Below are 12,328 nucleotides of genomic sequence, written 5' to 3'. Positions count from 1 at the left end.
ACCGATCACTTTAACAGGCTCGGAGGAAAGGGATGTAGATGGGAGAAGTTAAAGTATCCTAACCTAACTAGGAAAGTTTTGAGCTGAAAAAAAAAACCACCCGCGTGGTACGCTTCAAATTTGTGTAAATTTGCTTACAGCAATCTGCCCAGACACTGCTGATTACTCTTTCGTTACCCGAGAATATGCCCACTTAATTAGAGCACCGAGGTTGGCCGCCTTATTTCAAGAAGTTTCCCCGCTTCGTCCACTCTCGCACGTTCGCGAGCAAGCTGTCGAAGATTTAGAAAAGCGTGAGTGGTTTGCACTCGGTAAGAGATGAGGCGGAGTTGCAGGGCGGCGTAAAAAAAAAAAAAAAATAAACGCGAGAGCGAGGGACGGCTCTTCAAATCAGGCAAAGTTTTCGTAGCCACTTTACCCCCTCTGTTTTCTTCAAGGAATAGTGGGGAGACCTAACGACAGAGTGCCTGTACTGGAACCTTGTTGGCTAAGAAGGCTACGTGGTTGGCGTCCATGGCTTCATCTACAAATGAGCCCTATTTTAGTTACGCGCGGTAAAGTTTGCCGCTGAACCTCTTAGTTTGAAGAGTCGGCGGTTCATCGTCAAAGTTGTCTCGAGTTGGCGAATGTGCGCTGAAGCTCTCTCATCTTGGGGGTGTCTCGCCCAAGCTCCTCGGAGCAAAAGGGACGTGTTCATGTACTCCTACGGCCCCGTCCAAAGACCGTCTTCAGTCTGGTCACGTGGAGCAAGCCGTCGCGAGACCGACGCCCCGTCACTCTTCAATCTTCACAGACGTCGGAAGCATTCAGGAGATGGGGCGGAGAGGAAGACGAATCAATGAATGGGGACGTAACGGGTATCAGGGGAAAATGGAACACAGGAACATTCAAAGACACGAATTCTACAAGGCGACCAAAACAAAATTACCTAATAAAATGCATCGTGCGTGATCGATGCCTCAACGCAAGAAGACCTGCTTAACCGGCTAACCCCATCCGATATTGCTGCTGAGCGTACGCTGCCTTCTGCGGCAAGAAATATACCCTTAAGACGGCGCGTTTAGGCAGGAAACTTCGCCTAGTTGTACACACTAAATGCCGGAATTATTCCGAAGAAAAGGCCAAAGGCGAGAAAAAGACTTTATGTAGTATGCTCTTTCTCGCCAATGTCCCTTCTTTTTCTAGGAATCATGACGAAGTCTATGTCTGGATGACCGTGTCCGTGTCAATTAATGTTCAACAGTTGCTATAAAGCAGCCAGGCCTTCCGCGCTTCTGGACACTGTGCGGGACGCCTAGACAAATCCGGAGCTCTTTTGTGAAACTATACTCAACTCTCCATCATGAAGTATGCCTCAATTGCCTGGATTTTCACGTGCAAATACAACAGCTTCACTGTTGTGAAGGTTAAAAATTGTACTTCTGTGTAATACATATATATTTTACATGCTAGGGGTATTAATTACGAATTTTTTTGTTTTTTTATTGGCGCTAGTGCAAGGACCTAGCTGTTTCAGATGTACTTGGGAAGATTGAAAAACACCTAGTTGATTAATTGATTGATTGATTTATTGATTGATACATTGGTTGCTTTATTGGTACATTTATCTTTTTATTTATTTATTTATTTATTTATTTATTTATTTATTTATTTATTTATTTATTTATTTATTTTTACATTGATTGATCGATCAATGTATTGATACATTGATTGATTAATTAATTTATTGATGCATTTATTGACTTATTGATACATTGATCGATTGATGAATTGATTGATTGATACATTGATTGATTGGTGAATTAGTTATTAAATAACTAATTGGATAATTATTAATGATTGATTAATTAATTGATTGATTGATTGGTACATTGATTGATTGAATGAAATATTGATATATTGATTGATTGGTTGGTACATTTATGTATTTATTTAAAATTGATTGATTGATTGATTGATTGATTGATTGATTGATTGATTGATTGATTGATTGATTGATTGATTGATTGATTGATTGATTGATTGATTGATTGATTGATTGATTGATTGATTGATTGGTATTAAAAATGTCGCTAGTAGTCGTAATAGTAGTAACAGTATTAGTTGTATTTGCAGCACAAACATGGTACATATATTTTCCTTACATTATTTTTTGCAGATCTTTCCCTTACAGGCCCGAATTTGTCGATTCCAGTTCTACTCCTCGGTAGCTTTTACATTGTGACGGGCAATCGACGAACTATACTACAGGCATAATTGGAAAGTGGCCATGTTAAAAATCTTTAAGGGTCATCTAAAGGCCACCAGATTGCTTCAATCAGCCTCAGAGCTCACCTGTACAACACGTAACGGAACTCGCCACTTGGCATCAGTGCCACAAACACTGCGGTACGCTTGCACTGATAGCGGTTTCCTAATCATCTCACCTTATGCCAACGTTTTCTGCGGTCGGTATTCAGCATTGACCAGTCATATTCGCTTTGTGAACGAACGATAGCTACGATTTCGTAATTCGCAACATCGCTCAGCGCGAATATAACGTTTCCTCGTGAGGGCGTCGAGCTCGCCAGCTTTTAGGGCAGCAACAATGCACTTGCCATGTGGCCCATGGGAGCAGTTGTCACCCCGTGTTGTGTTAGGAGAGTGTTAGGTTTGAGAAAACGGGGGCAGATTCACTCGGCCTAACGTTTGTGCTTCGGGCGCTAAATTCAGACTAAAAAATGGTAATGGCGTATGCACATTCTTTCTCGGTAATTGTACACAGCTCCACTACAGGTTTCTGCATAGCCCGGGTGACCTGTTCACTGGAGAGAAAAAAAAAAAACAAGCGAAGCTTGGAAAACCCTAGAACCGGTATTCTTGGAACTCTTATGAAAGTAGACCTTGCGACTTCCAAAATAAAACTTGAATTCTTCCTAATGCGCTCAAGTTTAGTGTACACAAAAATAACCGGTGGACTTACCGTTGATGCCTTACTCATTGTGACGGCGCAGAGAAGCCGTCGGGGAAAAAAGAGATCGGCCAGGGCCCAGGGCCGCAGACCCGACTGAACGCTTCCACAGTAAGACAAGAACTGTTTATTTCTCGTTCCAAGCATACGAGGGGTGAGCACCCCGTGGTCGCAGGCACGGCGTCGGGTGTCGGAGCGTCGGCGTGAGAACGAGAAGAGGGAGAGAGCCACAGTCGTGCGTAAATGCGCCGAAACGCACGTGCGTTATATAAACACAGTGTGTCACGCCACATTCCAGGGTTCTGAAAAATGTCGTCCCGACATTTATGTTTGACACTCCCCTGCGGGCTGTAGACAGGAAACACTTAGTTTTGAGCGTCACAACACGGCTGCGAAAACTCTGCAATGGGCGACAAGTATTGCTTCAACTTTTCCACGTGAACTATTTCGCGGCACGAACCCCCCATGAGTTCAATCTCATAGTTCACTGGAGAAAGACGAGACCCAATTCGATGAGGACCTGTAAACTTCCGCTGAGCTTTGATGCCGACGGGAGGTACCCTTCGGAGCACCAGCTGGTCTTTTTCAAACGTCATATCTTTGCGGCCCTTGTCGAAGTAGGTCTTCTGCCGTTCTTGCGCCAGTTTGATGTTTTTTTATGCCAATGTCCGAGCTTCGTTCAGTCGCTCACGTACTAGCGCGGCGTAATCTGATGATTCCCGGAGCTCGGAAAGTTCTTTGCGATTGAAGCTGACGTCGAGAGGCAAAACTGGATCTCTGTCGTACACCAGAAGAAAGGGTGTCTCCCGAATGGTGTCTTGGTAGCCGGTGTTGTAACAAAACACAACCTGTGGCAATATATTAGCCCATTTTTCGCCTTTGGCGGTCAACACGCTGATCATTTGCTTCAGTGTTTTGTTGGCGCTTTCGCACAATCCGTTCGCAGCTGGGTGATAGGCTGTAGTAGGAGAATGGTGAATTACGCGGTGCTGAAGGTATGCTGCCCTAGATGTTTCCATCATCTGAGTGCCACGGTCGGTAATAATTACCGCTGCACAGCCATGCTTGAGAATGATGCGACGTTCAATGAACTTTTGAACGGTCACGGCTTCTATGTTGCGGACCGGTTTGGCCTCTACGAACTTTGTTAAGTAGCCGATAGCAACGATGATGTACTTGCGACGAATTGAATGGTCCAACGATGTCGAGGACATTCGCGTGGAATGGGGAATGCACTTCAATCGGCTGCAAAAGACCTAGCGGTGCAACTGGTGAAGTCTTCATTCGTTGACAAAGGTCGCAATGGTTGACATAACTTTTGATTTGCTGGTACATCTTTGGCCAGAAGTATTTCAAGCGGATGGCTTCGAACGTGCGTCGGATACCCATGCGAGCTCCGTACTTGCCTCCGTGAAATTCGTAAACAACTTCATCCCTTTTGCTTGCAGGAAGGCACATCAGAAAGCGTTGGTGAATCGGGCCCTTATCTCTCTTGTAGAGAACGCTGTCGTGTATGAAGAACTTAGATCGGGCTCGCTTCTGCTGTTTTCTGGTATCGGATTCTCCCGCTAACAAGCTGAAGATGTCTTTGCAGAAAGCGTCTGCATATTGTGCTTCATCGAAGTTGGCCAATGGTTGGCGTACTTCTTCAGAACAAATTTGAAAAACTTGGTCGGAGTTTTCTTTAGAGTGAGGGATTCTAGACAAGCAATCAGGAGGACCGTGTAGTCTGCCGGATTTGTAGATTACCTCAAAATCAAACTCTTGCAGGACCAGTGACCAACGGAGTAATCTTTGATTTCCCTCTTTGTAGCGCATCACCCACCAGAGCGCATGATGGTCAGTCACAACTTGAAACTTCCGTCGCATTAGATAGGGGCGAAGTAGTTCCAAAGACCATTTCACAGCTAACGCTTCGAGTTCTGTTGAAGCGTAGTTGTTTTCAGCGCCTTTGAGAGAACGGCTCAGGTAGACTACAGGCGATAACTTGCTACATTCGTCCTCTTGTAGAAGTAAAGCTCCTAGACCCAGCCGCGATGCGTCCGTGTGCACTTGGACGTTTAACCTCAAATCGTCTAAAAATAGTTTCAGCAGCGGTGGCTCACAAAGGCAAGCCTTTAGTACTTCGAAAGCATCTTGCTGTGGGTCTTCCCATTGGAATGGGGTGTCCTTTTTCAACAGCGCGCGCAAAGGTGCGGCATGAACGCTGTAGTTTGGGATAAACTTCCTGAAGTACGACGTCAGTCCTAAAAATGACTGAAGCTCTTGGACATTCCTCGGTGGAGGGAAATTCTGCACAGCTGCCAGTTTCGTCGGATCCGGAGACACTCCCTTTTCTGTAACAACGTGTCTAAGGTAAACAATTGATGTGCAAAAGAGAGAACACCTCTGTGGTTTGAACTTAAGTCCAGCCTTGCGAAATCGGTCGAAGACTTCCTGCAAGTGGCTCAGGTGTTCTTCAAATGTTTTTCTATAGATGACACAGTCGGCCATGTAAACTAGAGCGTTGTCGTACCTGAGGCCTCCAGTCACGGAATCCACTGTGCGCTGACGCGTGAAGGGTGCTCCTGTCAATCCAAAAGGCATACGAAGAAATTCGTACAGTTCCCATTGAGTCACAAATGCAGTTTTTTCAGTGTCCTCAGGGTTCATTGGAATCTGGTAAAAGCCTGAAACCAAGTCCACGGCTGAGAAGAATTTGCAACCAGTGAGAGCTTGCAATGCGTCTTCTATTCTTGGCATTGGATAGACTGTGTCTTCCGTGACTGCATTGAGGCGCCGGTAATCGACACGAATGCGTATCGAGCCATCTCTTTTTGTGAACAGTACCAACGGTGATACCCATCGACCTCTGGATGCTGCAATTCTTTTGGCATCAATTAGGTCCTTGATCACCGCTTTCACGATGTCGCGTTGAACAGGAGATAGTCGGCGAGAGCCCTGTGCGATTGGTTTTGCGTCTCCCGTCGGTATTGTGTGTTCCTCAACGGAACAGTTCCTACCATCTGTACTGCTTGTGGAAAAGCATGCCAGGTTTGCTGCGAGGATCTCCTTTGCTTGTTCGAAATGGCTATGTGTCAGCGTTGAACTAACATTGAACGAAATGCCATTCAAATTTAAGGTCTGATCCTGAGCTTCACTGCAAGGGGCAGACGCTGCTTCCTCCATATCCTCAGGAGACGGCAAAGGAGGGCAACGGAATATATTCTCTGCTTCGTCAGCGCTGATGTCTAACTCTGTGATGTCAGAGGCGACTTCCACCAATCCCACTGTCATGCCAGGAGTTAGGATAACAGGTTGCGTGGAACAGTTCGTCAAGAGAACGTAGAATATTCGTTCCGTTGAGCTTATTACAGCCGGTTCGAGAAGAACTGAGTGTCGCTCAAATAGCAAGCGCGTTCCACCAACCTCCATCTGTACCCCTTCTTCCAGTTGGGGTGAGCTAGAAAACTTGACCTGTACAAGCTTCCGCGATGTTGCTGTAATGTGGGTCTGCTTTACAAGGCTATTCTTCGAAAGTCGCTGAGGCTTAGGCGCCTGAAAGGTGTTCGTACCCCAGTCAATATTGGCTTTCGATGTCACCAGAAAGTCATTCCCAAGGAGAAGTCGTTCGCTATCGAGGTCAGGGACAACGATGAAGGTTTGGCGGAATGCTTGGCCGTCAGCAACAATCGACGCAGTCACTTCTAAATTAATCAGTGGCTGGCCGTTTGCTCCTTTTAAATGCAGGGAAGATGGCTTAATTTCTAGCTCAAGCTGTTGTGCCAAGAGAACGTTCATTAGGCTTCTCATTGCTCCTGAGTACGAAAGTGCGGAGATCACTCTTCTTTCAATGGAAACATCGATGCTTTTTCCGCCCGCTTCCCTGCGACATGCAACACGCTTGACTAGTGATGACCTCTCACGAGCGTCAGAGGCATCACATCGTCGTTTCCCTGGCTGGCACTGGTGAAACGCTCTTTCCATTCTAAAATCTGCTGTGTCAACGGCTGTCTACAGCACGTGACGAAATGTCCAGATTTCTTGTAGTTGAGGCGAAGACGATGTCCCTGTGTCTGCTGGGGAGTTGAACGCTGAGCGCTGCGCGAAGGTGACGCTGACGGCGACATCCTGGCAGCGTTTCTCGACTTTCGAAGAGACGAAGTTGGGGGCGTGCTGCTTCCGCATCTGGCGGGTGGTTGTTTCCTTGGGAGAGAAAATGGTGGGTTTGCTTTTTCGGTGGTGCAGCCTTCAGTGTACCAGCGGACTCGAGAGTCACGTTGCGTGCTGGCGCTTTACCTGTAGTTGATGACACTTGATCGAAGCGCAGTAGCGAGTCGAACCGCAGGTCCAGAGACTTGAAAGTCTTGTCGAAGAAATGCTTCTTGGCTTTCAGTGAAAGAGTGGCCAGGATCAACTTGCATTTCTCGGCTTCAGCCGCGGGGTAGCTGCACTGCTCGATAAGCTCCAATTTTCGGAGAGCGAAGTCCGTGCACGCCTCTCCCGAACGCTGGCTCGCGCCGTACATCTTCTGCTTCGCTTCAACTTCATCATCCAGGTTGTTGCGCTTGCGGAAAACTGACTTCAGCTGATCCCAGGTTGTGACGTCCGCTGTCTTCACGTGGTGTCTCATCCACATAAAGTCCTTCGGTGGCAATTTCGAAACGATCAGGGGGATGACTACGTTTGCAACTTTCAAGGTTTTAAACCAAAACTCTCTTTGGTAGAGCCACGCTGTGACGTCCTCTCCAAGCAGTGTAAGTGAGGCAGCCACAACGGAAGTGACAGGCACCTGTCCTTACCTGGATTTCCTGTAGTTTCCGATTTGACCGAGGTTCCTGGCTGTGGTGAGCTTTTCTTCTTTTTGGTTTTCACCGGACTGCCTGATGCGCTCCTGTCGCATTCCTCGTTGCCTGTCGCAGGTGGAGAAGCTCCACACATATTTGCTTCATTCTGGTCGAGGCGACACAACACGGGTGAAAGCATATCCGCGATCAGTTCTTGCGTAGCTTGCAGCTGCACTTCAATGTCAGTTGCTGGCGTCTGACGCACTGTAGAAGTCTGTGAGGATGGCGCGGCCGCTGTTTTCAGCTGCGTCAGTTGTCGCCGCATCTCTTCAACTTCTTCCCTCAAATTTATCACCTCTTCGACGGAGGCTTTGTACGCTTCCGTCTTGGCCGCGTCGTCCATGGTGCGAAACTTTCGATGGATGGCTCCATTAGGTTCACAAAACGTGGGCGACGTCGACCTGTAGCAAGCGGTGACATAAGGGGTGGTCGAAGAGAGCGTAGATCCCACATACGTCGAATAACTGCGTAAACTCCCTGGTCCCACGTTCGGACGCCATCACACTCATACTCACACAAAAGGCGGACCCTTTTGTTTCAATAAAACTACAAAAGAATTATCGAGGATGCTTTCAACTACCTCAGAATGTGTAAGAGTGTAGTTGGACCTTCTAATGGTCGGCTCTTGAACTTTCTCTTGGACTTTGTGGCCTCGCGTGACACCACTTTACCAGCTACCTGTAAAGCCCCCTCCAAAGCTCTTTCCGCCCTCTAGCCATCCCCATAAGCCTCCTGTTCACCCCCGTCAATACCTTCACCACTCAAAGGGGCGCGTATTGCACGTGCGGCTCCAGCCTCATCATCATCATCATCGTCGTCGTCGTCGCCATCATCATCAGCCTGTAAACACCCACTGCAGGGCAAAGGCCTCTCCCATAGATCTCCCATAGAAGGTAGGCTCCAGCCTACCCTTCTTCTAAGTGGCTGTTTCCCTTTCCCGGCGCGCGCTGCATCGCCCTTTCTCACAGCCCTTCTCCGAACCTCCTCCCGCACTGCTCTTTCACTTTCTTTGCGCCCAGTCCCCGGCTGACGCTCTCCGGCTCGCGCAACTTCAACTTTCTTGACGACTTCTTGCACCGCATAATAATTTTTGTACCCTACGCATTACGTGAAATATAGAGATGTAAGGCTTTTTGGGCTTTGGCCTTAAAAAATGCGCATACTTTCAGAAGGCAAATAGAACTAACACACCCAGTACAGGTTACGTTCATACGTCATGTCTAAGGAATAACCGAAACAATAATATTGCTGTATCGTTTTCAAACAAAACGTTTTTATTCCCTTTTGTTCTAGTCTACACAGCGGGAAACTTCGCAGAAAGCGAGTTGCAAAAAGTGCATTTTGTTATAACGGGGATATCTTCTCCGCTGCCGGTCCTGATTGTTGTATTGTTTTATTTTCTCATCTGCCCAACCGCTGAGTATATAAGACCCCATCGTTGGCACTTTTTCCCCAGTCGAAGGGGAAAAAAACGTCCTTGCTTTTTAATAACTTTTTTTTTTCTATCGCGACACCATCAACTGCGGTCGCCATAACGAGACAGAACTTCCGAGTCGATTCTCTTTTCTGATCTTGCCGACAACTCGTCGCTAGAAAAAATGTTCGAGACAGAAAGCTGTCTCGAACATTTCGCTCCCTTAAAGGCCATTGAGTCGTGCAGATAACGTTATCCCGAAGATTAAATTTGTGCAGAAGCGGCTGGGTCGGACGTCCTAACGAGGCGCACCGTAATTGGACGCGGCTTCGTCTTTATTTCGCGAGGAATGTGATTTCCAACCTGAGTCACTGAGTGCTAGAATATCATTTAGACTTCTCCGGCTAAGGGTCTCTGTTTACTTTTCCTTAACGAGATAAGGGCTGCTATTTTTTACACGACACTGGTATCATTATCCGGCTAAGGGTTGTTGTTTACTTCTCTTTAACGAGATTTCCTCGCTCAGTTTTGGGCACACTGAAGTTTTATCGTTCACTCACAATGACTGCCGGTGTTTACATGGCACTGGTGTCATTATCCGCCTACGGGCCGCTGTTCACTCCGCTTTAACGAGCCAATCACTGTTGTTATCACTGTTCAGATAAGGGCCGCTATTTACATCGCTTCAATATGACAATGACGGCTGTTCTTTACATTGCACTGGTATCATTATTCCACAGATCGTTCCTCTAAGTAGTTTCGATGTAATGCAGGTATAATGGGGAAACAGGAGAACAAAATAGCAGCTTGTTCATTTTTAGCTTCGGAAAAAATTGTTAAATTCAATAAAATCTCACGTTAGCAACCACGAGGCACCAGCTTAATGGGAGTATAATTTTATTTTTTTGTATTTGCAATTTACAGACGTCGTCTGACTCTCGTTAAAGCGAGCATTCAATCTCTCCAGGTTTTTCAGAAGATGTTCCTTTTCTGCCATTTCTTTTGCAAGTGAGAAAATAAAACACACTTGCCATTTTTAAAGTTTGATTCACTGATTGTGTACTTGTAAAGTTATATTGGCGAACTTTGTTATTCCTCATTTTCCCATTTCTCCAAAATATCCTTAGGAGTGAGCGGTAATTAACAATAGTCGCGAAATTAACCAACCTTGGCCGTTACAAAGATACGACGATCAGGTTCGGAAAACATCAATATTCACGAATATTAAGCAATGCTAGGAAAAACTACAAACTCTCTTGGTTATTTATGAGCCTGTAATTCCGAAGTTGTAGTGGTACATTTAGTAGACAGGCCCGGAACACCAAGCTTCTGCTCGAACCCCGACGGTCCCATCCTGGAGTCTAGGCAATTTCCCCAGACGATTTGGAGACGTGTTGGAGAAAAAAATTTTTTCACTTTTTCCAGTACAGCATTTTGAAGCTTTCTGCGACTTTTATTCTGAAAAAAGTCCGACATCGACCTAGTTTCCTTGTTTCTTTTGCACATAGAGAAACCTGAATTGCGCATGTCCCGTCTCCAAAATACCTAATTTTTTTACATCAACGAGCTGACGTTAGCACACACCTCAAAATTTAAACTTCGATTTAAACTTCGCGGTTAATTCGCAACTCTTGTCCCGAACGAAATATTTTTTTTTTCTGTCTGCTTGTGCAGTAAAGTTGTCGCAATACCAAACATCAGAAAAAGGTTCTTCAATGTGCGCTTAACGCTACCAGTATAGTGACAACTCTGCGTGTACACGACAGTTTGACTGATACAGATAACACCCATTGGCCAACAACACGAAAGGGCGAACACCGACTCACCATCACGAAGAACATCAACGGCACCATGTCTCCACATACAGTCATAAACCAGATCACTCAAGTTGGAGTTACAGTCCACGGCCTCAACTTTCCAGGTTCAGACTTTTCGGACTGCGCGCGCCTGGTGCAACCCCGCTCATCACTCCCGAGCACGTTCTCCCAAAACCACGCCGTCTGCTCAATGGGTCCCATCGTCTGCAAGCCACGCCGCGCGCCCCTCTACCGCGCATGCGCGAGTGTCTCCATGCCTTAGCGCCATCTGGCGGCGAGCGATGAAAGCTCAATGTGCCCTGCCGTTACTCGGCTTATAGTCGCTGCCTTCACCGCCTTTCTTGCTTTCATACAGCTCGCCTTTCCGGCTACGCATTAAGAGGAAAACTAAAGCAGTTCAGCTCTCACCACGCGTTTCTCTCAAAGCCAACTTTCCGAGCTGCGTTAAAGAAAGTTTTACAGCGAGTTATAGAACAATGGAGGGAAGGAGAAAAAAAAAGGGGGGGCGGGAAATGTCGGAGTTCAATTTAGGGCAAGTCTCCCAGCGGTCAATAATCCACCTCATTTGGGCTCGACGTCGTGCAAAATTTATGAACGGCGCAGTCAACTGCGCGTATAGAGCAAGAGTTTCGAGACTTCGCTTACGGCTCACAAGCGTTTTCTTTTTCAGTTCGCTTTTCTGTATTGATAACATACAGCCTTCCACATGCGTCTCACTTTTTATCGTTTTCCCTGACCCTGAGAGAACCTTGCTGGCGTCAAACGGCTTCGCCGGAGAAACGTTGGGAGCCGCCTTTTTTTTTTTTTTTTTTTCGCAGACGACATCAAAAGTCGGAGAAATTTAAAAGCCTGATCGTGGCCAGTTTTCTGTCTTCGGCGTCGTAATAAACGGAGACAGATGTGCTCCAATCGCGCGCTTCGTTCGCCAGTCAAGTGGACACGGAATTTATGGTTTTTGAGAGGTTTTTTTTTCTTACGTTTTCGTGCTGCTTTCTGTCATCGCCGCGTCCAAAGCGTAGTTTTCGGGGCATGTTATTTTTGGCAAACACTTACTCACAGATGTCATCTAGATGAAGTAGATGGTAGAAAGACCGAAGACGCGTCTCCCCACATTTCCCTCATCACTTGTTTTGTCGCTCTATGGCTAATACGCGACAGTAAATTTTGCCCCGGCATATCCTCTAGATGAACGGCCATAATATTTCACTCAGTATGATTCCTGCTTCTTTCCAAGTGCTCAAAGTTGATAACAACGACTGCACTTAATTTGGGTGACAATCAAAATTCTCGCGTATGTCTTTTTCCAAAAGGAAAGCGATGT

At 46.4% G+C, this 12,328-nt stretch overlaps 1 protein-coding gene across 2 annotated transcripts in view; it reads right to left on the bottom strand.

Annotated features, from left to right (window-relative positions):
* Ktub (Tub domain-containing protein ktub) overlaps positions 1-12,328 on the bottom strand; it is a 165,984-nt gene that overhangs the window by 82,544 nt on the left and 71,112 nt on the right. The window contains exon 1 of one of the 2 annotated variants that reach the window (XM_077674639.1): positions 11,017-11,212. The exons of the other annotated variant lie outside the window; for it this stretch is intronic. Within the exon in view, the coding sequence (XP_077530765.1) occupies positions 11,017-11,061 (45 nt within the window). The 5' untranslated portion in view covers positions 11,062-11,212. Of the gene's footprint in view, positions 1-11,016; positions 11,213-12,328 lie in introns of those variants that run through there. 2 annotated transcript variants of the gene reach the window in all.

The sequence above is a fragment of the Haemaphysalis longicornis genome, unplaced genomic scaffold (genome assembly GCF_048455015.1).
Source record: "Haemaphysalis longicornis isolate Haplotype H1 unplaced genomic scaffold, Haemaphysalis longicornis Haplotype H1 scaffold_6, whole genome shotgun sequence".
NCBI classification, from domain to species: Eukaryota; Metazoa; Arthropoda; class Arachnida; order Ixodida; family Ixodidae; genus Haemaphysalis; species Haemaphysalis longicornis.
The sequence above is the reverse complement of the archived record's forward strand: the minus strand, read 5'-3'. Positions and strand labels throughout refer to the sequence as shown.